Source organism: Lonchura striata, chromosome Z, assembly GCF_046129695.1.
Source record: "Lonchura striata isolate bLonStr1 chromosome Z, bLonStr1.mat, whole genome shotgun sequence".
NCBI lineage: Eukaryota > Metazoa > Chordata > Aves > Passeriformes > Estrildidae > Lonchura > Lonchura striata.
The window spans coordinates 86,001,997-86,028,572 of record NC_134642.1 but is presented as its reverse complement, the minus strand read 5'-3'; the positions used below and the strand labels follow the sequence as shown (position 1 = coordinate 86,028,572).

The following is a 26,576-nucleotide window of genomic DNA, read 5'->3' as shown; positions in this document are numbered from 1 at the left end:
CTTGTGAGAATCTTCTGTGAATGCAAGACTGTTAATCCTGCTTTGTGTAAACAATTCTTACTGGATTCTAAAAGCCTCTATCTATGACACAGTGTGTATCTTTGTGGGGTTACCTAGGATTTGAATGGAATCAGTCCCGCTGTGATGGAGCCCAGATTTTCAGAGTTATTTGAATGTGTCTGTTCCAAGTTATCTGTTTGCTTAGTAAATGATTTCTGCAGTGGAGACATTAAATTTTACATGCAAGGTCCTGCAGTGTTACTAACGTAGAGCGAGGGGGAACAGGAACACTGAATAAGCACAGAAAAGCTATGCTCACCCCGTTCTTGGGGTGACACCTGTTTAACAAGACTGTTTGCAGTAAAACACGGTGAATTTCCCTCTCTCCAAAGGCTTGTAGTCACAGAATCAAACGGGTTTTAACTCATCAGGTGAGTTTTACAGTGTCCTGTCAGCCATCCGATTTAGGAGTGCTTATGAACCATCTTCTGACAAACCTCATAACTTCAGGAGTTGTTTTAGGTGCCCTGAGATGCAGCTTTCTCCTCTCTGTGAAACCTGAGCTTCAGCAGCCTCACCAGCCTTGTTGCAAACACCTCAGCCAGGTGTCCTCACCTGTGCCCACCAACACCTCCTTTCCCCCACTCTTACAGGTCATGCACTGATCAGGGCCCTTTATTTCCTTCTTTAAAGAAATAACAATTAACCCCCCACCCTGATGAGCTGCCCTGTGCAGCTGATGCATTTCTGGGTGTGCACATTTGCTCATTCCCCTGTCCTGTGCATCACGCTGCTGCCATCAGGGACCTCCTGGGCACATCTGGAGAAACCTGGCAGGATTTTAGCCCTCATCCCCATGGGTGAGGATGGTGATGGTGATGCAATCAGTCAGAAAGTGTTTTATTTGACTTGGAGTCCGAGCTGGGATTTATCATTTGTTTAGTTTCAGGCCTTTCCTCTGTGCTTTGACTTCAAACACTGTTGACATATTTACTTCTTTATTATTTTGTTTAATTTTGTTGTAAGACAGAAGCAGTAAATCCCAGATTATCAGAAAGATGATGATAAATTGCAGCAAGTGCAGAGGAAACCCAGAGTTTTCATGAGGCAGAAAAATGGATTGTTTATGAAGCAAGACTAAAAGACTATTTTTTGGTTTTTTTTTTTTTTTAGTTACATTGATCATTAAAAGAGAACAGAAGGCTTGGAGATATTTGAAGGGTGTTAACAGCAACGAAACAGTGCAGTTAGTGTAATACAAAAGAGTAAAACTAGAGATATTTGGATTAATTCAATGGAAAGGGAAATTGTGCTGTCTGATAGCACTTTTACATGATGGTCATTGTTGCATTATGGGTTAGTGGTAAGCACACACAGGAGTGTATGTGCCTGAGAGCAGGCAAAAAGAAAATTACAGAAAAATTTGAGCATTTGCAGGGAAACCTTCTAATGTGTGTCTTCTGTCCCACAGAACTCTGTGGTTCTGTAAAATAGATGAGCTTAGGTTTTCCAGGAGCATTCAGGGTGCAGTGTCTGTGGCCCTCCTGAATTCCTAACTGTGGTTAAATTGCATTTTGGCTAATACTTGATTCTGCGTTTGGGTACAGACATTCCTTGGGAATAACTGCACTGTAATAAATGAGAGGATTTCCTTAGTTCTTGCATTTGAGTGTGGGAAGGAAGAGGAAGAAAAATTTACTTTTGGGAAGAAATTAAGAGACAAAGGGTGACAAAATAAAAATGTGGATGTGTTCTGTGAAATAGTGATTCACTGCTTCTTCTGTGAGCAGTGTTGTACTGGTCACCATACAGTCCTGTCCAGAAATTAAATTCTACATTCCTGTCGTAGAAGAGAAAAAAAAAAGTTGGAACAGAAGGATATGGCAGACAAAGGATATTATATATCCTATTGCCTTCCTTGCATCCTCAGGTGAGGAAGATAAACTGGTTTTCTTTCAGAGTTATCTGCTGACTGATGGGACAATTTCAGAAGGCCAAAGGAGGAATGTTTCTACAGATCAGTAAAATAAAAAAAAAAACCCAAAAAAAAACCAGCATAATTATTTATGGACAACCTTTTTCAAACTCTGTGAGACTGGGATGTCCTGGGAGTGTGACTGAATTCAGCAAGGTTTGGGAGCCCTGGGTCCTGCAGGGAGCACTGCAGAGCCAGCACTGCCTCTTGCTGGGCAGCTGGGGGGATTGGCAGTGTGCAGGAGGGGTGGGGACTGCCCAAAAAACCCTTCCTGAAAAGCACTTAAAGGTGACAAAGTGTGCTGGCACTGGGGAGCATCCAGAACCCAACAGCAAAGTGCTGGAGGCACACCACAGGTAGCACAGAAAGGCAGAGGGGATTCTCTTTTAAAGCTGGTGCTTTTGGTGATTTTATAAATGAATGCTCCAATTTGTTAATTAAGGAAAATTTAGTAAATGATCCAAGTATAAATTTGGAGGAAAAAAAAGAAAACCACAATCCAATCAAAAAGGACAGTGCTGAGCCCAGGTGTCAGTGTTGTGTGAGGCACAGGTTTGACTGCTGCAGCAGAGGGTCTCCTGTGCTCCACACTGACTGCTCTGTCTGGCTGATTTTTATATGGTTTTTCTTGCTCGAGGCAGAGTCCCTTTTCTTCCTTTTTGGACTGCACGTATTCGGGCGGAGTTCTTTTCTCTGTGGCAAGTTGAACAGTACATGTCCGGAGAGAGATGAACACCCGTGATTGCGGAATTTGGTGTTGAGATGTATCACCCTGATGGCTCTGGCTATCTCAATTTCTAGTATTTATTGTGTATTCATCATTCCTTGGGCCACCTTGATGGGTGATCCATCTCCTGGCCATGTCCAACTGTACGTGAACGGAGTCCTCCCTCCTTTGTCCAGGTGGATACACTGTGATGCAATCCCCCCCGCACTGACTTGTGCGCTTAAACATATTTTACCAGGGGTTTTCTTATCAATAAATATATAAAATATATATGACAATTTTTATCTGCAGGAATTATGCCATATACACATAACAGTTGTGGGATTCCTTAAAATCAGAGGGGTTTGGGCACGCTGCAAAAGGCCTCCGAGACAGCAGGATGGTGATGAGAGCTCAGCAGTAGCCATAAGATTTGTCAGCAGAAAAATATACAAGAAGTAGAAAGGACAAATAGAGCAATGGTCTGTGTGTTAACACTGGGGTAGAATAACTCCCTAAGGTGCAGAAAAGTATCTCTGGTGAGATATTAGGAAGGTCTAAGCTTAATAATGGAGCTCTGTGCATTGTATCTTAAGGCTTACAAGCAGGTATTGTATTGGAAATAAGCGAGCATTGCTTTAACCAAAGGTATGTGTGCTTATAGAGGTTGGATAGAACTAGTGCCAGTGTGCTTTTGCTTTGTGTGACTGGTCAAAAAGCTTTTAAAGTAAGCTGTAACATTAAGTTCTTGGTCTGCTGCTGGGATGTGAGCTGCTGGCACCTTCCTATTGTCATAACCATGGAATGAGAGTGATGCTGGAAAATGAACAGCTGGGGACACGTTCCTCAGCAGTCCCGTCCCGTTCCTGGTTTGTACAGTCCCCCACCTGCTTTTTTTGCTGTTTGCACCTTATTGCCCCTTGTTCTGCCTTTGTGTGCACATCTGCCCCCAGCAGCAGGAGCACTGGAGATCAGCTCTTGACAAAATCCTGAGGACAAGGGTTGGGGCAATTGGTGTGGTTAATTAACCCCCCTGATTAGTGGGGCAAGATGGTGCAGCTCTGTTACTGTCCATGCATTTAATTTGCATTCTGTCACATTTTGAACAAGCAGATGAACCTGTTAGTGAAAATGCAATTGGTTGTAATGATTCAGACATTCCTTCCCTTCTCAGTGCTCTACCCAGGAGTTCTTCTTGATAGTCAGCACTCTGTCTCGTCTGGATTTGGAAATTCAAACTTTGGTCCCAGTCATACAGTCCCATGTGAGATCTTCTCTATTAAAAAATGCACTGTTGGAAATCCCAGACCTTCTCTCCCCAGTAAAGCAGTATTTAAAGATCCTGAATGAGGAAGCAGCCAAGTAAGTAAACAACGTGATTCTTCTGTGCCTCTTAGCCTTTCTGAGTAAATGTGTTCAGTTATGCAAATTATGACTCTTGGTTTAGTACATGTCAGTTTTATATTTTTATTTCATATTTATGTAGGTAGAGTTCCCTTTGGTTAAAGCAGAGGTTGTTGTTTCCTATGGCTTACATTCCTTTTTTAAAGTTAAACTAGGTGAGGCAGTATTTTGCCTAGAGGGTATTTGCCTCAGGCTGAATGATTTTTTGAAAGTTTCTCACCTGTTTTTGGTGATGAATTTACAGGAAAATATGTTTCGCATTATGTTAATTGGTTTAGCAGCTTTTTAATTAATTCTTTTTAAGAGAAGCTATTCCTTTTGAAGAAAGACTTGACCCTCAGCAGAGGGGCAACTCTGCTGTCAGCAATATGCCTTCCACTGTTTTTGTGAGAATTCATCAAAGCTGTCTGCCCTTTTTTGCCTTAATTATGTCCATTGTTGGTCCCTGAAGAAAAAAAGATGGGAAGAAGATGCTAAATTTGGATTAATAAGCATTGTATTGGAGAATATCTCTAAATAATTTGGTGTGTACTGTTTGTTCTGAAGCACTGCTGCCTCTACTGTCATCCCTAGATTCTTTCTTTGCTGAGGTTGTGCCAAAAGGTTTAGTGTGTTGTTCTATGGGGGCAGCATAGTCTTACCTTTTTCATTCGGAACAGACTAAAAATAAACATCCACTTCATTTATAAAACATTTTTTATCTTTTCCAAGCTCAAGTTGAAAAATAAATCTAAGAATCAAAGCCTAGAACTTTATTTTAATTGCTTCTGGTTTAGAGGTGGACCCAAGGTGTGTAAATTTAGAAGTTGAGAAGGGCAGGAGGATTTCCTCTGCCCATTGGTGAGGTGGGATTATGAGATTTCTGCTGATTCCTGGTGCCCAATTATAGCTGTGACAGTTTGTGCCAAAACAGACTGTATCTACATGATAGCAATCTAAATTATACCAGATTTAGTGTAGGTAGTTTCAAAACATGGGGTGTTTTCTTCTGTTGCTGTACTAACAATGGCTAGAATAGTATACAAGATATAAATGATCTGTAGAATGGGTATATTGTATTTACATTTATTCAGAATGATTAAGCCAACTTACTTTCTGGCCTTTACATATGCCAAATGTATGTGGTGGTATTATTTTTACTCAAAAACATTTCTTTCATCAAAATCTTGGCTTCCACTCACATCCATCCATGCACGTACACACTTGTGCACAGACTGCATCACATGTTACTTTTGGTATGAGGTGTGGATAAAATCCTGTAATTGTTCTCAAAAGTATTCCTTTCTCCAGGTTTTTGGGTTTTTTTAACAGGGAGATTGAGATTTTGGGATTTTTATTTTTGAACCTCTCAACATTACAATTTTTTGTAGGCATCACCTAGCAGTGGCAATCTTTACAATCAGCTGCTGGCTACTAGGGATCTTTTATTTTTTGCCTTGCATTCCCATGGAAACGAGTCCAATTAGCAGGAAATTGTTTCTAAAAATTAGTATTGTACTTCAAAATGGCATCTTCACTGTCACTTACGTAATCCCAAGGATGGAGGAGTGCACAGCCAAAGCACAGCTCTGTGCTGCCTGCCTTGCCACTGGCTCCAGCTGTAGCTCCATTTGCAGGCCAAGGGGCAGTGGAGGAAGTAGAATATTAGATTTTTTTATTACTTTCATGCTGTAATACTTTCAGTTGGCTAATTACTCGCTCTCCACATATTGGTTTTCAAGGTAATTATATAATTAACTTGCAGAGTTCTGTATTGGCTCTAAAATGCAAAGTTACATTGCAATTAACTTAGGGTTGATCACAGTGCTTTTTTATTGTTTGCCTGATACTTACTAGGGCAAGTTAATTTTTTTGTTATTTTTGTTGACAGCTGTATTTTTAATTACTAGTTCAGCTTCCCAGTTTTAACCACTTGAATGGCATTGCTTGTTTCAGGTTTCAATCCTGACCTGAGTTAGTGCTGCCAAAAGAACTCTGTCATTTTTTTCTGGCACTGAAATTAGAAAAGGGTATTGTTTTGTATGTGCTTAAAAGTATTGTGGGTAATCTTTTCTGGACAAAAGAAGGAAGCTGCTCTGGGAAAGTACTGTTGGCATTCTGCTTTGATGAGGGCCTTGAGGGTGGGATTTTTCCATGCAATCCTTAAAAAAATGTGCCCAAATGTGGCCAGATTCTAAATGTGTTGAAAATCTGGGCTCGAGGCATGCAGAAATCACCTGAAGTTTCATGTTTCACCACAGTACAGGTGTAGTCAGCAGCTGGGGTGCTCTGTGTACAAAGTGCCTTTCTGCTCCTGTCATGAGCACAGCAGTAAATGGGCTGTGCCATGACCTGAAAATCTGTACTCAGAAGGGAATTAAGCTGATGTTCCAACAAATAAAAATAACAAAATAAGGATGCAGTTGGTAGAACCGAGGTACATCTCTCTTTTTTTTTTACCATTATTTTACCTTGCATTTCTTGTGGATAGGACTGGAGATAAAACACAGTTGTTCAAGGACCTGACGGACTTCCCTGCCATCCGAAAGAAAAAGGAGGAGATCCAGGATGTGCTTTCTAAAATCCAATTGCATCTGCCGGATATTCGTAAACAGATTAAGAACCCTTCTGCAGAGTACATTGCAGTTTCGGGTCAAGAGGTACTGTGGGTTTTATTATGTATGACTGTACCCATCCTTGCCTAGAAAATAGCTTAAAAGCGGGACCTAGCTGGAACTCTCTTCACTGAGTGTGGTGCTTCATGAGGGCATTTGCCTATAATCTTCTGTACAACTTTGAAGAGCAGCTTTCTTACCGTGTGACTCCTTTATTTGTTAAGTCAATCACTTTAGTGACTTAAATAATAGAAACACATTAGTGCAGTTGAATTTGGTTCAGTAATGCTTTGCTTTTCTGTCTGCGTAAAAACACATACTTCCAAGGTTAATTGTATGGCTGTTAAGTACTGGAATACTCTTGGAGAACCAGGAAGCACAGCATTTGGTTAATTTGAAGAATGGTGAAACGATTTCTAAGTGCTGAGTCAGACTGTAATTTGAAAGATGGGAGAGGAGAGGGAACAGTATTAAAGAGTGACAAGTGTTGTTTTAGTTCCAATTCTGGGAAATGGTGTTCTGGACTGGAACTTTTGCTCATGGATGCTGCACAAGTGTGGGCAGGATGTGATCCAGTGAGCTGAGAGGTGAAAAACAGAGACAGCAGACCCTGCCACGTTTGTGGGGAAACTGAAAGGAGCAGTCAGGTAGCACTGCTCAGTGTTGGAACTGAGAGTAGGAAGCTGGGAAAAACTCTGAAACAGAAAACTGGGGAAAGAAAGGAGTCAGGAAACAGAATGAGAGTTGTGAGTAGAAGAGGAGTGGGTGAGGACAGGGTGCGAAGGGGCTGGAATTGGCCCGTGGGACACTTGGGAAGCTGAGAAAGATCCAAAGGACACAGGAGGGAGAAAATAGACGCTGCTGAAAACGAGGGAAGGGATGAATTAGAGACAGCAGCCTGTGATGAAGGCCTGAAGTTGGATGTTCCTGTTGAGGGTGAAGCTGAGAACAGGAAACATGTGGCCCAGGAGTCGGGTGGGCTGTCAGCACAGAGGCTGAAATCCAAGGGAAAAGTGGAAAAGTGTGTTTGAGTGTTGTCTGAGGCAGGGAGGAGCAGGATCTGAAAGGTTTCTCTCAGGGAAGCTGGGTTAATAGCTGCCATCTGTGTGAAGTAAAGGAAAAGAGAGGAACTGATCAAAGGGAGGAGAGCATCTGAGGAAGGACTGAAAAGCGGTGTCAGAGGCAGCAGTCACTGCACACATTTAGAGGGGAAGCCTTTGTAGCAGGGCATGGATCAGAACCCTCTGCAGACAGAGGTATGTCTGGTGCCTTGATGAAAGGGGTGCAGAGGCTGGGCATAGCTCTTATTTCCTGACATCTGGTGTGAGTGTTCAACAGACACCAAAAGAGGCAGCAGAGGGGGTCAGAGAATATGGTCAGTGGGGAAAAGAAAGTTGCCAGAGGAATGGAACTAGTGGAAACTCAGTTGTATTGGAGGAATAGAACACAAGACTAGAGCAGGGATGTATTTGATTTGAGCTCTTTATTCCTCAGATCTGTCTGGTGTATTCTTTCTATGTTCTTGTAGCACTCTGATGGATGTAAAATTCACAAGAGAGAAATACCTTGGAAGTGCTTTGGGTGAATTAAAAATTAGTGCACCCTGTCCTTGCTCTATTCTTGTTTTAGGACTGTTATCCTTGTTTGTTCTTGGGGGTGTCTGCTGGCTCCTCTGGAAATTTCTATCTAAATCTCATTAGCTACAATGGAGAAGTTTTGCCAGACACGAGTCTCGTGGCTTTCCGTAAATGTGGTCAGGTTCTGTGTTAACCTAATCTCTGCAGGAAATCTGTTTTCCAGCTGAATTCTGTGACGTGAGAATGCCTCAGCTCTGTGACACGCAGGGCCTCAGGCTATTGTTACAGAGATAACTGACATGAATCATGTAAAACAAACACGTCACTCTAGATCTCACTGCTGAGCATCCTGACGCTGCTGCTGGTTGTCCCTGTGCCTCCCTGTCTGACCCTGAGCTCACTCAAACCTGCAGCAAAGTTCTGCAGGTGCAGAGGCTGATGTGTGCCACCACCCCAGCTTCTTCTGGGGAGAAAAGAGCGTTCCCTTCCGGGCTTCTCCTTCTCTTCAGCCTGAACATGGCTTTCCTCTGGTGCTTGCAGTTTCTGGATAAATGATGATTCTGATTCTCTAGACTTCCTGACTCCTCATGGTGTGTAACATTACATTTCTGTTATTTCAGTTTTTGATAGAAGTCAAGAATTCCCATAAATCATCTGTGCCGTCTGACTGGGTTATGGTTAGTAGGTATGTAAAATGTCTTTGAAGTTTGGTTCTGTTTTAATTTAGAGGAAAAAACCGAGGTATTTTGATATTGCAATTCTTTACATACATATTCTCACTGTCCCATGTGTTAAGGTTTGTTGGGGGTTTTTTTAAGCTGAAAACCCAACCAAATTGTAAACCTATTGCTTAAAAGAAAAAAAAAAACAACACAAACAAAACTGAGAAAAATTTATTTGTTACAACATTTGTTTTTACACAGTACATCTTCAGAGCACAGAATTACTCACCCAGTCCTTCAAGGTGCATGTACTGGTGTCAGATCCATGACCTTGACTCAGTTGTGCCTGTAGCTTGCACATGCAAATCCTTCAAACAGTTTTGATTGTTATTGTTTTATACAGAAAGATTAAAGTAGCTGTGCAAACATCTGCGTATACATCTTGGTAAATTCAGTGCATTTAAATTATCATTTTATTTACTCAGTTCTTCATGCTTTGGTAATTGGTCTAATGCAATTAGGTGGGATTTTGGATAATTTTCCAGCAGGTGAAACAGAGCTGGACTGATTTATGTAGTTGGCTTTTTTATTTTCAGTAATTTGATTTATGGTTTGAATACCTGAAAGTTACAATGTCCATGTAAGTGCTGACTTCTCTACAAGCCCCAGTGTATAATGTGTGAGCACAGACATCTCTCACTAAGTTGAACTCTGTTGTGATGCTCTATTCAGTTATGCAAGAATTAACTCTCAATTCTCCTTCAATTAAATTTCATTTAATACTGAGAAGTGCACAGATCAGACAGAATTAACATGGTGAGCAAATTACAGCTCATCTGGATTCTGTAAAAGAATGCCTGGTCGTGCCAAATTGAGTCCTTAATGAAAATGCATAAATAAATAACAAGTATCTCAAGTGAAAACTAGCAAGACAATCTGTATTAAGTATGCTTATTTCAGGCTTATCACGGACGCTTCCTCTTCACAGTGAATTTGTTTTTGTCGAGCTGGTTGTACATCACTTGGGCAGCTGTTGCTGAGCAGTTTTGTGGGATGTGAGGTCTGGGGTGCTGTGCAGAGCATTCCAGAGCTCCTGAGTGGGCAGCGTGCCGTGAGCCAGCGCTTCACTCACCACGGAGGTCGCTGGAACCAACGGGCTTGGCTGGCACGACGGAGAGCTCCTGAGATTAATAAAGCGAGTCCAGTTTTGCAGCCTTGGTCCCACAGCCCCTCTCCTTCTCTCCCCGCAGCACCAGAGCCGTCAGCCGCTTCCACGCGCCGCTGGTCACGGAGAATTACCGCGCGCTGCAGCGGCTGCGCGAGCAGCTCGCCCTGGCCTGCAGCGCCCAGTGGCTGCGCTTCCTGGAGTGAGTGCTGCACCCCGACCCTGCCCTGGCACGGGGCACAAAACCCTCCCGAAACAAAGCCCCTAGTACAAAAACCCTTCCTTCCGAAACAAACCCCTAGTGCTTGTCCGCAGAGCCCCGCTGGCGGTCGGTTAAAATCTGTTCTTCCCTTTAAACCAAGACTGCCACACCACAACACAAAATAACTCACACAAGCAGGTTAGACGTAGAAGTAAAGAAAAAGAACCACAAAAAGCAAACTTTGTTTCCTGACTCTACTATCTAGAGCATAGTAAAAGTGACAGTGGGTTGGAGGGTGAAACTGCCACCTCTCCAACCACACTGGTCAAACCAACAGGCCATCAATTCTCTCCTCCCACAAAGAAGAATGCAAAACAATCATTGTTTATATGAACAGTGTGAGAAAATTCAGTAGAAATGCGTAAATATCAGAAGGCATAAGAAACTTTTAGAAGAACTTTAAACCTCTCAAAAGAGCAGGGTGACACAAGACCTCTTAGCCTGAGTCCTGGGAGTAGCAATGTTGTCTCTACGTTTTAAAATTCTGGTGAAAACACACCATTAAGTATACAAGGTGTTTCCCAACCTTTGAAAAATAGTATCACAGCATTAACAATCTGAAAGTACAACTGACTCTGAGTGAAAACTGAATCTAGTGGGTTTCATTGGTTTTATTATATCAATTATTAATATTATGCAGCTATTTTATTATTTTTTATATCTTGTATGATACCCTGACTATGAGAGTTAGTTAGAAAGTAGTGGGAATTTTGTTGTCCCTCACATCTGGCACATGTGTTTTTCTGAGATCAGAGCTTTCAGTGGAGTTATTTGCCTGTTGAGCCAAAGGATCTTTAAAATGGGACTTTAAAAAATACTTCCTGAAGTTCTGAATGCCTTTAATTTTTCAGTTGCCTGACTATCTGTTATTTTTTGTTTTCATGAACTGCAGATCTGCTGAAATTGTTCCTCTTGTCATGCAGTGATAGTTTGCAAGACGTTAACAAGTCCCTGCTCAAGTTGTCTCACTGGATTTTCTTCCCATTAGGAGCCCAGAAATTCTGAAAATTTGAGTAGAAACTGGAAAGACACTCCAATTGTCACTTCTCCAGTTGTGTTTCCTTGGCAGTACTATAAAAGAGTTGTCTCCGTGTTCACGTGTCTGTTCTCAGTAGTGTTGTCAGAGAGCAGCAGACAAAAAGGAAAGACCTGTGTGTAGGAAAGTGCTCTTCTTTCCCACCCCTCCATTCATTTATGTCTTTTTTTATTAAATTTTGCTCTCCTGCTGGTTTTATATTCTATATTGTCGCTTTGAGACCAGGAGAGAGGAAAAAAGAAATTCCAGAAGACCAAGAGAATGAACTCCACTGAAAACTCTGTTCTCCTGATAATGTCATTATTGTACTGGGGAAGCAGCACCATAAATTGAAAATGAATTCTTGAATTTTCTGTTGTAGATATCATAATTTATTCATCGAAATTTTAGACAACTCCTGTTTTCAGACACTCTTAGTTTGGTTCTTTTTTAACTGTAACTTACGGTTGAGGCTGAATCAACAGCTGGATTCACCTGCTGATGTTCTATATAAATTCTGATAAATTGTGGCATTTTTGTATACCTCATTTAGGCAGCAGTGATCAGCTGCTGACCCTTTATGAGCTATCTAATGAATTTAATTGTGCCTGATTTTCTGTGCTTAAAAAATAATTCACTGTTAGAGTGGGAGATGAAGTTCCTCTTGAATGAGGTCCTCATGCTCTATCTGATACACTGCTGGGAGATTTGGATTCAGAGTGATTTAAAGAGCACAGGAGCCCTGTGAGGAGCTTGCATGGGGTGCATTTTGACAATCCTTTTGTATTTGTCCGGAATTATTTCTTTCCCTGTTTTTGTGTAACTTTTGCTGTTTCGATGCAGCCGTTTCAGTGAACATTATCACCCCGTGTCTAAAGCCATTTGTCACCTAGCAACTGTGGACTGCCTGTTCTCGTTGGCCCAGGTGGCCAAACAAGGAGACTACTGCAGGTAATCAATTTTTAATTTTTAATTTTTACGTAGGATTCCATATGGAATTATAAGAGCATACTTAAATGACATGTTAATATGTGTGCCATAATAAAAAACACTGTTAAAATTGTGTACAATAGTTTAAACTTAGTCTGATTTTGCAGAGCAACGCTTCTGGACTTAATGCAAATCTGTAAACATTGCAGTTCCAGTTTGACATCCTGATGTTTGTTGTTTGACCTGAGTCTAGTAGATGATATCTTACTTGCGTGTAAATAAATGCTGGACTTCTCATGGACTTTTTTTCTGTGTTTCTGTAAAAAATTATCGTATTTTATTCGCAGACAGGTCTGAGTTTATGGTATCTTTCTAACACCTAAGAGCTTAGGGTGTCTGAGGTATGTTTGGAAGGTGTATCTCAGGTAATTAATAGGTAAATCTTAGTTCCAGCTTGCAGAGCAGGGTTGATGCCTCAGGTAGGCTCACATGCAGGAGCTGATGAGCTGAGCTGCTGCTCCTGCCCCAGACCCACACACAGGTAGGGGGATGAAGAGAAATCCCCTTGCAAAAACTTCTGCTTTGATATGCTGTTAAAGATAATATTGATCGCTTCCGGGCTCTTGGGATCTTGTGTGTCTCTCTATCAAAATCTCTTTGAAAATAATTGGTCACTTATTTTGGTATACTCAGATGACAAAACAAACTGAAATCTGATTAATTTACTGTGCAGAATGTAAATAATTCACTGAATTTCAGAGTGGCTTAGAGCTTATAAACTAGGAAGGAAGGAGACTTCTCAGGGAAACCTCAGCTGCAGGGAAGGTGTCAATAATTAATTCCAGAGGGCTGCTGAAGGAAAGCCTGGACTTTGGTGTTGTTTTGGAGGAATGTGTTTTGTTTTGTGAGGATTGTTGCCTGAGGCAGGTGAATGAGGCAGGGCAGGGGCAGAGGGGTTGCAGAGAGGGGAGCCCCTCTTGCAGGGTGCTGGGGGCTCAGCAGGGTCTCTGAGTGATGGCGTGGGCAGCCCAGAGATCTTCACCTGGTGTTTGAGTGTCCACCCTGCAGACTTCCAGTGAATTTCAGTTTGAGGAATGCCGTTGAAGAGATGGTAAGAGGCCTAAGACTGTCCACATACTGGTTTCATCTCAGCTGTACAGCTGTTGGAATTACCTTTGTGCTAAACCCTCCACCATTGTCAGTTTCTACCTCTTTCCCCAGTGCTTTCTGTTTGCAGGATGCCATTTTTTTGATCTCCATTTTCCTTTAAAATTGCATTATTATTCTTCAACCCAAGAAAAATCTCACTCCCCACATCTTCCCTTAGAAGTCCACCCAAAGTGTTAGTTAATTTCAGTCTTAAAATTCTGTGGCTTGTTTTTTTCTCAGAGAAAGTGTTCTTTAGACAATATTTTCTTCAAAAGTACTTGATAGCAGTAATTAATTTTTATCATTTGTATTTTTTCCCACAAAAACTTGCATCACAGGTGACAGTCCTGCAGGCTTCAGTTACAGTAGTTTTACATATTCAATTACAAAGAGCACTGAGATTAATACCTTCCCTTTTCTGCAGACCAACCGTGCAAGACGATCGTCGTGAAATAATCATAAAAAACGGGAGGCACCCTGTGATTGATGTTCTGCTGGGAGAGCAGGAGCAGTATGTTCCAAACACCACCAGCCTTTCAGTAAGTACCCAGGAACTGACTGAGCTTCAGAGTCGTGCAGGGCAGAGCTGGGGTGAGGAGTGGAAGCAGGTGATGGAAATCATGCAGCCTGCTGGGCTGCATTTCAGAGACGTGTTGCTAGATGTCACCACGTCTGTTCTGTCCCTCTGCTGATTCCTTGCTGCCAGATGCTCTCTTTACAGCCTTGCTCAGTCTCCAGGCAAAAAGAAAAGTAATCTCAAAATTAGGAGAATGGGTGTTTCAATCAAATGGTTATTTTCAAAAAACAAATTAATTATTACAGGGTTTTTAACAGTGTCATCGTAGGGAGTCCACATTTTGTCAAACTCTGCCTAATTCTTGGAATCTTTTAATATGAAGAATACATATTACAGGTTCAATTTTTCAGATTAATTCTAAGTTTGCTTGTATTTGTTAATGTATTTCTCTGCTATGCAGTTTCCTTTCTCTATGGAAATATTAGTGTCATACAGCCTTTTTTTCCTGATAAACTACAATCTGTCTTTTAAATTACATACCTGTTTGAAGCTTTTCGTTAAATATTTAGCTCTCCATATATTTTTATAAATATTAAATAGCTGTTCTTAATGAATATAAAAAATATCCTCACAACTTCTTTCTGCCTCTTTGTGCAGTAAATGTAGAAAAGGTATGAAACAACTGCCAGAACGGGACATTGCTGTAAAAACAGCATTCAATTTTGTGTGTATTTCTTGGGGAACATTTTTAAGTGCTGTTCTGTACTGAACAATGCTACAGATATTTTGTGATACATCAGAGAATGTTTTCAAAATTATTTGTCAACTTCAAACAAGCGACAGATGGCACTTCCAAAAAAATTCAGCATGTCATTCAGGAATCATCGTGCACTTTTCCTTCTTTAGTCCCATTCTTATGCTGGCTTTCTAAATACTGAATATTACAAAACCAAGTGATCATGGCAGAATCAATTTTGATTCTACAGTTCTTTGAGTTCTCTTTTTCTTGAGAGGTGGGTGGGAACCAGTTTATTAAAGCATTTCCAATTTTCAACTGATGTGCTGGAATCAGGAGGAAAATACATCTCCTGTCATGTTTTCAGCTGAAATGTTGTCAAATATCTAACTTGAGGAAATTTTTTTTCTTTTAAATCCCCTGAAATAAACAGCTTATTTTTCCATTCCCCCTCTCCTCCTCAAACATTTGTGGGTTGTTTCAGAGCTGCTACCTTCAGCCGTGGATTCCAGTAAGCTGTTGGCTCATGACTGCATCAGCTGTGAGGACAGAGGGGTTCTCTGGTCTGATATTACAACAGGTTAATAGCTGCCATTACAACATAACATTAATAGCTGATATTACAACAGAACCCTGGCAGGGCAGGCATCAGTCCCACAGCATGGCTGGAGGGAGCCTGGACAGACACCAGACACATGCAGAAAATTCATGGATCCTAACATGAGCTTGTGAACTCATTCTGGGTTTGAAGATCTGTAAATTCTGTTGTGTTGAGCCCTGACACAGTTTTAACAGCATTACTGAGTTACACTTTGGAGATCACAATGTTGTGAATTTTGTCATACAGTCATGTGCACTTCACTACATCCAATCCTTTATTCCCAATAATGGCATTTTCTACATTTTGACTGTATTGTGACTTCAGTGTGGATGAAGTTGTGGTTGGTTGGTTTTTTTTGGGTTTTTTTTGCAAAAGCTGATCAGCTTTTTACATATAATAAATACTGATGTCCTGTGTCTTCTCTAATACCTGAGTTATAACATAAGTGACAGTCCTGTCTGCATTTTGTGTGTGTCCCTGTAAACAGAATGAAAGCCCTGTCTGAAACCCGAGTCTGTGAAGATTTTGAGAGCTGCTGCATGGGGATTTGTTGGTTGCTGTGACCACAGTCCCTGATCAGTGCCAATTTCCCCACGTAGCGTGACTAATGTCCATTATGCACAGCTTGTCCTTTCTCCCTTGTCCCTCCCACGGGGCAGTGGAGGGTGCTGATTTCTGTTCTGATCATCCCTTGATGCATTTCATCAGATACACCCCGTGGGAAGGTCTGGCTGTGTGATGTCCGTGCATAACTCAAGCTTTTAGTCTCGACTCAGGCTGTGAGGAAGCTTTATAGGTCCATGGACAAGTTTTAATTTTGTATCAGCAGCTGTCTTGCACTTGAGGAAGACAGTTTTATTGTGGAGCTGTAGACACATAGCAATACTATGGGGAGTCTTGCAGCTGAGATGAGTTCTTACATCTGATCTCATTTTCCTGGGTCTGGTTTTAATGATGAGAGACACTGATGGAGATTGGGCATGGCCTGCTCACAGCATCTGTGTTGCAGTCGAGTACTGCCAGACTCAGTAATGTCTTGATGCCTTGTTGGAGCCACTCTGAATGTCCTTATGTCATACCCAGACAGGCAGTCAGGAATGTAAAATCCAGGTCAGGTCTTTGCCTACCAGATCTTCCCAGACAATGAGAGCTCAGACTGGAGACTGAGCTCACACTCCAGATCACAGCCACATTTGGGCACTGTGCTGGAAGCTCACAATTTTCTGCCTTTCTTCAGAGAAATTTTGCAGAATCCCGGAATGTTTTGGGTTGGAAGGAACCATAAAGCTCATCCCATCCCACCCCAGCCATGTCAGGGACACCTCCCACTGTCCCAGCTGCTCCAGCCCCAGTGTCCAGCCTGGCCTTGGGCACTGCCAGGGATCCAGGGGCAGCCCCAGCTGCTCTGGGAATCCCATCCCAGCCCTGCCCACCCTGCCAGGGAACAATTCCTCATTCCCAATGTCCCACCCAGCCCTGCCCTGGGGCAGTGGAGCCATTCCCTGTCTCCTGTCCCTCCATCCCTTGTCCATTGTCTCTCTCCATCTTCCCTGGAGCCGCCCTGAGCTCAGCCCAAAGCTTCTCCTGGCCGGGTGAGCGATGCCAGCTGTGCCAGCCTTTGCTGCCAGCAGAGCTGCTGCATCCCCTGCTCACCCTGGAGCCTCCTCTGGGCAGCTGCATCCAGCCCTGCATCCCTCAGCATCCCTCACAGCTTTCCGTGCTGGTAACCAAGTTCCTTGATTATTTCTTGGCTCCTTGATGGAGAGCAGGGAGGTTCCCACTCACTCTGTCCATTTTGCTGAAGAGTCATCAAAAGTGATTTTGGTGCACGTGGGGCTTGATGATATCTGGAGAGGTGAATGTGATGAGCTGCAAGAATGGAGGAAAGCTGTTCACCTAGGAATAGAACGTTTGACCCTGCAGATTTGTCCTATATCCTTCTAAGCACATCAGACTTCCTGGTAGAAGCACCATGTGCAGGGCAGTGTATTTCACCACTGTTTTGTGTTTCCAGGGAGATGGTGAAAGGGTCATGATAATAACTGGGCCCAACATGGGAGGGAAGAGCTCCTACATCAAGCAAGTGGCACTGATCACAGTCATGGCACAGATTGGCTCTTTCGTCCCTGCAGAAGAGGCCACAATTGGTGTTGTGGATGGAATTTTTACCAGGTAAACTCTCAAAACTGGAAATGCTACTGTGGCAGGGGGTGTGTATATCAAAGTATAATTTAATTTTTCATTTGGAACTTGAGAACTTATACCTGAATTTTCCTTTTTTCATTTTAGAGGCACGTTATGTTCATTGCTAGGTTTTGATTCCAGTTGTTTGGTAACCTATGGTATTTGTCATCTTTGAATCTTCAAGGGCCAAGAAATTTAATGTGTCTGTCTTGATTAACATCCAGGTTAATCATCCATCTTACCTGCCTGAATGGATATCTCAGCCAAATTCATGCTGCTGGGTAGTGGCCAAATGTTTCCCCAAAAATGAATGTTGTCACCTCTGAAAATCATGTCACAATTTCTGCTCCGAAGCTCTGTTGTGTATACTCACAGTATTACAGACTGAAAATTTTGGGCTGCATATATTTTATGCTTGATCTCCTTCCTGTACTATCAGTCCTAAACATACCTACTCCTCACTTGATGTGCTTTTAAGAATGAATAATGAGAGTTTATTTCACTGTCTCATTCTTGAGACCTTGCTGAATAGTTTACAAAAATTATAAGTGGAGTCAGAACTCTGTATATTATAATCTAATATTGCTAGGGTTTATCACCCTGTTTTCCTCCTTTTTCTTCAATAATTACTTTAATTAGTCAAAGTTTTGTGTTACTGGTGGTATTTGAGATGGATCATCATGTGTGGTTACAAGTTTCACAGCAATCAGGTTCCTAAGCTGGAATTTCTGGGAATTCCTGTTTTGTGATGCCAGTGTACATTCCAGAGGTAACTTTTAATCAAGATCCTGAGGTACTACTCACCTGCAATTGCTTCATCCTATAAAAGTGCTGTGTTCTTACTTTCTACTATGTCACAGATGGAAGGTGTAATGAAAATCACACCTTGATGCAGGGCAGTGCTAAGCACAGTAGCAAACAATTTGTGTCCTCTTCCCAGAAGTAACTGGAGATGAGAATTCAAAATGCTTCGCTTTTTTCCCCACCCTGTGTCAGAAGTAATGGACTTGATGGGGTGAGCATTTCTTGTGGGGACACAGAGATACACAGGGGGAGCATAACAACATCCCTGAGCATCTGAAGATTATTTTTGTCTTCCTCTGGGGTTTGTAGCTGAACATGGAGTGCTTCACTTGTGTTCTCACTTCCTTAAATTCTAATCATACACACACACAAGCTTAGTATCTGCTTTCCTCTGCTTTTTCTAGACTGTCATAGCAGAAGGACGTTTTCTGCAGAAAATACTAAGAAATATGACACAGTCATTGGGAGAGATGTTTTGTTTTGGGCCCACTTGAAAGAGAATAAACTGGATTTTTATCTGTGTTCCACCTGTTCCCCAGTGTATTTCCCTGATTCCGCTTCACTTTTCTCTGTATTAGAATAAAACCCAAGTACTTTTCACAACTTTTCTGGTAAAGTAGTGTGGTCAAAAGTAAAACTTCTTTTAGACTTAAAACCAAGCAGACACAGAGTGCTTTTTACTCTGTGAGGTTTCAGGCCATGTAATTTGTAGCCCAGTCACATTCTAACACAGGGGAATTGAATTTTTTTTTTCTCCTTGTCTGTATTAGTTTTGGAAGCTCAGCTTGATGTGCCATCCCTCATTTAATGTGATATGTGTCAAACACCAGATGAATATGTGGAAGAATTACTGAAATTCTTATAATTGCACCAGCAATTAAGAGTAAACTAATTGACTAAATATTAATCAGGAAGAAATTGATAATACATTATTAAGATAGAAGTAGTCATGCATCAGTTAAAAGGTAACAGGAAAAAAAAGGAAAAGAGGAACAGGTTAGAAGATTCTGCTCAAGATACACAGACACCATCCAAGAAGAAGGAAGCTCTCCTTTTGTTGATTTGGGTTTCTTTTTGGGTAAGTTTTGATTTTTTCCAGTGTTCTGGGAAAGGTCTTAAACTATGTAAGTGTGTCAGGCAGGTTAATGTGGTGTTGCATTCAGGGAATTTCTCAGCCATAGGAAGTTACCCTTGAAATAGTTTTTAATGTCTGGTTTGAGGAAAGAATCAATAAACCAGCTGCCACATACTAAGTCCTGCTTGAGGCTTAATGGTTTGTTTTTTCTTATTCTAAAGCCTCAACTTTTTTTCTGTATTCTCCTTTGGTAGAGAATGACCTGGAAGAGATCAGAGACTTTCTCTTAACTCCCACCCCATTTTGCTTTTTTTTTTTTTTTTTATTTATTTTTTATTTATTTTTTTTAACCTTTTGTGCTTTATTTTGCAGGTTAGTTTTGTTTGGATTTTTTAAAAATAATTTAATTATTTTTTTAATGGAACCAGCTATGTAGACCTCCTTTTTTCACTGCCATCCCAAGCCACAAGGCCTTGCTGAAAAAGGTGTGAATTTCCATTTTGTTGCTGATGACATCAGTAGATTATTAATACTTTTAAAAACTTACCATGGGAAGGTGTCAGTCTCCAAGGTACTTCCTTGGAGTGGCAGCCCTGCAGGGAGAGAGAGTAGGGAGGGATGCAGGAAGGGATGCAGGAAGGGATGCTCAGGGATGCAGGGAAGGATGCAGGGAAGGAAGCTCAGGGATGCAGGGAAGGATGCTTGGGGAAGGATGCTCAAGGAGGGATGCTCAGGGATGCAGGGAAGGATGTAGCAAAGGATGCAGGGAGGGATCAGCCAATGATGCTGTACATGCTGGCTCCATGAGGGGTTCTGTGCTCCAGGCTGACCAAGAGTTCTGCGCAATAAACCCTTTTCCCAATCCCTTTTTTGGTTTGTAGACTTCATCTTCCAAGTGTGACTTTATATAGGTTTAAGGGATTTGTATCCCCAGGATTTGTGTCTTGTTTTCCAAGTAGGGTTTCCATGGAAATTGAAAGGTTGCTACTATGGTTATTCCTTGTGATATATTGTGCTTATATAGGATAGCATCTCAAAATTGACTCTACATGCTGGATTACACTGAATGTTTTCGAAGATGCAAGAGGAATTGTTTACAGGTAGAGTGAAGATAGGAATGATCTTTATGATCTTTTTTCATTACTGGGAAGGTGAGACAGGGGACAGTGCTGAGCCTAGCCCAGACTAGGGCGAGGACACAGGATTTTAAGAATGTTTGCTGGATAGTATTTTTTTTCCTTTCTTTTTTCTTTTTTTTTCCTTTTTTTTTCTTCTTTCCTTAAATAAGTGGCATTATATTTAAAAATATAGAAAAGTTTAGAAGAGGTTGACATCCCATGTATATTGACTTTTAATGGGATTTGGATATTTAATTCTCTGATGTTTGAAAATTCCCTTCCAAGTTTCTCTTTGCAGTAAAGAGGTACTTTTAAAAGTGCCTCATTTTCTACTTTTAAAATTAGCCTTCCATGTTTGTTAGTTATAATACAGTCAATCAGACACTGAAATTAATTTGCTGTTTCTGTGTGTGTTTGAGCAGGGAGACAAAGCAGGGGTGGACATCCATGTATGGAGGAATTAATGACAAGAGTTCTGCTGGCCTAATCATGCCCTGGGGAGGGTGGTGTTCAGCTGCTGAAGAAAGCTGACCTCTGCAGAGTCCCTCTTCTAATCAATTACTGAGAGAATTTCCCATTGCTAGGAGGCTTTATCCTGCTTCCTGTGGGCCAGCAGTAGCTGTTCATGAGGGTCCATGGTCAAAATTGAGAGGGAGAGGGAGAATCCTAGAGCACTTTGAAGGCAAAACATCCTCAAATAAACAAGATAATTAACAGTTCAGGTTAACAACTGCCTTCAAACTTTGAGAATCAATTTTTGGCCATCACAAGCTTCCATCAGAAAGAATGTGTGAAGTTGAGCAACCCCTGCCACTGCCAGGTGATGGTACAGGGACAGAGCAATTTCCGTCCTCGAGCACGTACCTGCCTGGATTTCTCTTCCTGTGTTGAAAGAAGAGCTATTTTCACTTATTTCAGGAAGCTAGCACAGTCACTGCAGTGACCCACACCTTGCAGTGAGGTTTCATCCCAGCCATGCTGGACATGCTGTTAAAGGTGCAGCTTCAGTTGTCTGAACTAATGAAGCACCTGTGATTCAGATGCCTTTGAGAACTGCCTCCTGCAGGGGGTCTGCCTCATGCTGTAAGGTCACAGGAATAAATAAAGAGTTATCTTGCTGTTTACAGCCTTCTCAGCATGACTTTAATCCTCAAGGTATCAAATACAGCTGGGATTGTCTATAGGCTATGTAGAGAAGGCAGGGATGGAGGGGGCAGGCAGGCAGGATAGTCCCTTCACGTCACAGGATCTGTATTTAGGTGTAAAGAACTTTATTCTGCATTTTCTCCTTGAAACAGATGATTTAAATGTATTTTTAACATGGAGGCCACTCGTCATTGCTGAATCTGCAGTTAGGAGGTACTCACTTGTTTCAGATTCCACTATATATATATATAAGAAAGTTGTGAAAACAGATGGTGGTTGCTCACCTTGGCTAGGGAAGTATGTTTTTTAGTTCTAGCTTGTATTACATCTCTGTATAGAGAGTCCCTCAGACATGTCCATGATGGAATCCTGGGTCTGTCTGTCCCAGCTCTGAGGTGACATCACTGTTTTGGTATTTTAGAATCTGTTGTTCTTGTATAATGATGTGGAACATGTGTAAAAGCTGTTTGTTCAATTAAATCCAGAGCACAGAAATCTTTGGACTGAGCACTGAAATAATGGAGGAGTTTCATCCCCCTCACCACTGGCCTTAGCTGGGTCACATAAATTCCAGCCATCAAGGGCCCATTTCAGTCATGTACCTTGGAGTGGCTTTTCTGAGTTGGTTGATGGGTTCAACCATATACAGGGAGAGGATTTTGATCACTTCAAGCCACAACAGAATAACTGAGAGCCTTTCCAAGTGAAGGTCCTGTTGAAAGTTGCATTTGAGGTCCATGGGAGTGTCAGCTATGTGCTCCCAGCTGCGGGCTGAGGTGACACAGCTCAGGTGGTGAACACACCCCTTTGCAGGGTCTAGGAAAACATGTCCACACAGGCTGTGTCCACCCCTGAGAGAGGACACCCGGGTGTGTGCATGACTCAGTTTGCCACAGCGTGTCAGTGACCAGGCTGTGGCCAGCTCAGGAGCTGCAGCTCCTCCCGAGGGGCTGCTCCCATCTCTGCTCCCCGTGACAGGGACAGGATCCAGGAGCTGTGCCAGGGCAGCTCAGGCTGGAGAGCAGGAAAGGCTCTTCCCAGAGGTGCTGGCACTGCCCAGGCTCCCCAGGGCATGGGCACGGCCCCGAGGCTGCCAGAGCTCCAGGAGAGCTCCAGGGATGCCCAGGGGGATCTGGGGGTCTGTGCAGGCCAGGGGTGGGACTGGCTGATCCTGTGGGTCCCTCCAGCTCAGGGGATTCTGTGATCAGTCCAGCCTGGATATTTCACCCCAGCTGAGCCTGGTTTTGTGTGACACTTTGCCTTGGAGGCACCCAGAAGTGCCCATCAGATAATCCTCCTTTCCCAAGAAACAGAGCTAGTATGAGGAAAGCTCTCTGCTCCTGCCAGCCCAGTGCATGTGTTCCACATACTGTGCATTCCAGGTTAAGGAAAAATGGTATTACTTACACATATACCTGGCTTACCATGGTGACACTGATGAGATTCAGTCTCTTTTTATCTTTAGGGAGCTGCTGGAGCAGCCAAGACAGTTCCTCAGAGTCCCTCTGAGTGGGAGCTCGGTGCTGTTCTGCCAGCTGGGGGCTGTCCTTGCCTTGCTGTGCCACTGCTCGGGTGGCATCTTCAGCTGCTCTGAAACCCACTCAGACCAGGTGTGGCCCGCTCCACTGAGGTTTGTGAGTGCTGCACAAACCTCCCGTGGCAAAAGCCTCACAGAACTCATGTGGGAGACAGCATTATTGCTTTGAGAAATAAATCAGTGTTTGAACGCCAGCTCAAGTGGTGTGCCTGGCACTGCTCATCTCCATCATCCTGTGAGCAGAGAGCCACAACAGTCACATGCATTTGGGTTCACAAAGATGGAAGAGGAAGGGGCATTTGTGTCCCAAAGTGGCATTTCTGGTATGATTCACCTACAGGCATTGTGGATCCTCTTGACATTTTTTTCCTTTGCCTTGACTGAAAAGAGATTTATGGGGCAGAAACTCAGGGAGTGTTTGTGGCTGTGGGATTGTGCAGGCTGCATGGAGCCCTCAGCCTCTTCCCCATAGCTGGAAAGACTTGCTGTTAGGGCTTAGAGAACAGTTTCTAGAGAGGGAGGATTTCTTCAAAGAAAACTAAAAAGAACCCAAGAAAACTCAGTCCTCATTACTCCAGCCTTCTGGAGAGGCCATGTATCAAACAAACAAGCCATAGTATTTTCTTCTGTATGGTTTATTAAAACATCTGCTTTTCTGATCTGTAGATGTGGAATTACTCTCAAAAAGGTCAGGCCTTCTAACAGATGTATCCTGAGTGTTGCCTCCCTTAATGCATTTACAGCTATTTAATTCTGACAACTTGACAAAGTCGTATTGCTGTTTCACAAGTGTGTGTAGCTGAAAGAAACAAGTAGACAAACATTTTATTTTAGCTGGATGAAATGTACATATCTAGAGCATTATCACAAATTTCAGTGAGGTTTAAAGTCATGATGGAAAGCAAATATTGTATGAATATCTGCAAGCATTGGGACAACTGACTTGGATGCTTGTATTTTATTTTTTCTTTTCTTCATTGAAATGCCAACATCATTCAAGATTGAAAGATACTTAAAAAATGGCTTGGCTTACTTGAGATTACTTTTAGATTTATTTTCAGGTTAAAATGTTTCAAGGCTTGCTAAGAGTATATTTTGTAAGAACTCCTGAGAAAAATCAGAAAGCACAGGATGGAGTGGGTTTGTGAAGCAGGAAAAAGAATGTTTCTGTCAAACTGGAAACTGAGTGGCAGATAGTCTCCAATTGCTTTTTTCAATACACTGAGGTAAATCACGTGAGAACAAAAGCAAAATAATTCTCCTAAGTATTAATGGATGTGACTCTTCCACTGATGTGACTTCTCATGGCAAAATGAATTCTTAACTTTTTGTAACTAAGCAAACCACGTTGCACTTAATTTAATTCAGCCAGTATCATTGGCTTATCAGAAGGGAGCTGCACAGGAGAAGCACAGAGGGGGAAATAGTTGTATTTAAAATAATAAATAACAAGCTCTATTATTAGAAGTGGTCCTATTTGCATAGGAATAGGCAAATGTTGCCTCTCATTTTATATCACTTGTGAATTTTTTTTTGTTTTTACTGTAAAGACCAGAGTCTACATTAAAAAAAAAAAAATCCTTGCTTCCATTTATTTCTTTATTAAGCTTTAATGATTTATTTGATGCTTACAGGATAAGATGATGAAGATAATTTTTCCTAGAAATACCAGTTAAAATCACACCACCTCAGACAAATGAAGACATTCATCTAGACAGCTTCTTCATAATCAGTGAAATCTAGGCTGTGAAACCAGTGGGGAGGTGACAGCAGTGTTTGGCAGGTTTTGCAGGTGTGTACAGAAATCACCAGGAGATTGATTGCTGAGTCAAAACTGTGGAGGAGTTTATCTCAGCTGAACAACTTGTTTGTACATAACCTGGTTTTGACCAGAACTTTGGAGATTTTTCTTTCAAAGTTTTTTAAAACTGAAAACAAATGTTTAAATCATTCAGATATCCCTTCAGGAGAAAAAAAAATTGAACGAATAGAAGAAAGTCTCTCAATTTGCCTGAGCAGTTAGACTCTGAAAGATAATGGTCAGAAAATCAAAAAGTCAAAGGTACTTTTTCAGATCTTTGTTTATTTTGTATATATGTGGTAAAGCTTAGTGGTTCTGCCGTGCACAATGATTTATTTATTGTGCAGAAAAGTAGGGAGCTGTTCTCACAAAGCAATCCCAAGTGAATGGCAAGTCCACATGAGAATTTTATATACTGACATGTCAAGAAAGTATTGTTTGTATTAAAAGCACGGTGAGTCAGACCAACAGAACTTTTTGCTGTCAATAACCCCAAAGTAATTTTCAGAAATGTTACTTCTTTATGGCACAGTAATTTTCTTCATTTTGTTCCTCCTTAATTGTATTTTTGTTTACTGCCAGAGTAACAAGAATTACTTAAGCCTTTCATTTATGCTCACAATCAATCATGTAATTGCATCTCTGGGGTAAATTGTTCCCATCTTTTGGGGAAGAACGGGGTGCTGTATTAAGTACATTGCACCATTTTTTGTCACGTGGAGATAGCTTTGGTTTGGATTAAAAAAAAATAGATTAGGCGAAAGTTGTAGTTAGTGCTGTTAAACTGAAGAATTATTTTGTTCTGTCTTTTTCTAGAAAAGTTGTGTCTTGGACATATCACAGTACATTTGAACTGTAATTGCTTCTGACAGTGTTCTGTGGCTCTGAAGGGACAAGTTAAGCCAGGCTGTGCATGTATCTGTAGCTAATTTGGTTTCATGTCTCTGTTCATTTCACAGAAACATGCATCTGCAGTGTGAGGTTTGCTACGTGGAATAATGCCATATTCAACCAGACAGCCTTTGGGGTGCAGGCATGTTGCTGGGTGAAGTCTGAACACAAACATCCCTTGTGCATGCAGGGCTGAAATGGGCCCTGGAAACCCATCTCAAGCAGTGCAGGGCAGATGTTCACACTCAGAGCACTCGCAGAGCACCTTCTGCTGCCCCTGACAGCGGCCAGGGAGGAGGAAATCTGCCTGCAAAGCTGACCAGCTGTTTTACAGTGAGGTTGAGTGGTTGTATTTACCTTTCTGAAACTCTTCCGTCCTATGACTTGACCCAGTCTCAGGTGGAATTGGATTGTCCTTGGCGTCCACAGGTCTAAAGGGGAAAAGTTCACTTGTGCTGAGAGCTTCAGCCATTGTCCCTACTCTGTTGCTATATTCCTGCTCTTTAATCCCCCCTGGCCTCAATCCTTCAGCTACAAATGCACATTAACTTAATTACCTTGAGTTCCCTCCCTGGTGTCCCAAGCAGTGAGTGCAGACCTGTGCATATTTGAAGGTGTTGATTTGTCTCTGTTTTTTCACCTTCTTCAAGTTAATAGTGATGACTCTCAAAGAACCACTTTGAGTATCTGCTCTTAGAATTTATCCTGCAGAAAAATGTTTGCACTC

The 26,576-nt window shown here is 41.9% G+C and overlaps 1 protein-coding gene across 1 annotated transcript in view; it reads left to right on the top strand.

Annotated features, from left to right (window-relative positions):
• MSH3 (mutS homolog 3) overlaps positions 1 to 26,576 on the top strand; it is a 95,119-nt gene that overhangs the window by 58,759 nt on the left and 9,784 nt on the right. Inside the window, exons 14-20 of the mRNA XM_077790100.1 lie at positions 3,856 to 4,043; positions 6,556 to 6,724; positions 8,877 to 8,941; positions 10,169 to 10,285; positions 12,204 to 12,311; positions 13,864 to 13,978; positions 17,308 to 17,465. Of these exons, the coding sequence (XP_077646226.1) occupies positions 3,856 to 4,043; positions 6,556 to 6,724; positions 8,877 to 8,941; positions 10,169 to 10,285; positions 12,204 to 12,311; positions 13,864 to 13,978; positions 17,308 to 17,465 (920 nt within the window). The remainder of the gene's footprint in view (positions 1 to 3,855; positions 4,044 to 6,555; positions 6,725 to 8,876; positions 8,942 to 10,168; positions 10,286 to 12,203; positions 12,312 to 13,863; positions 13,979 to 17,307; positions 17,466 to 26,576) is intronic.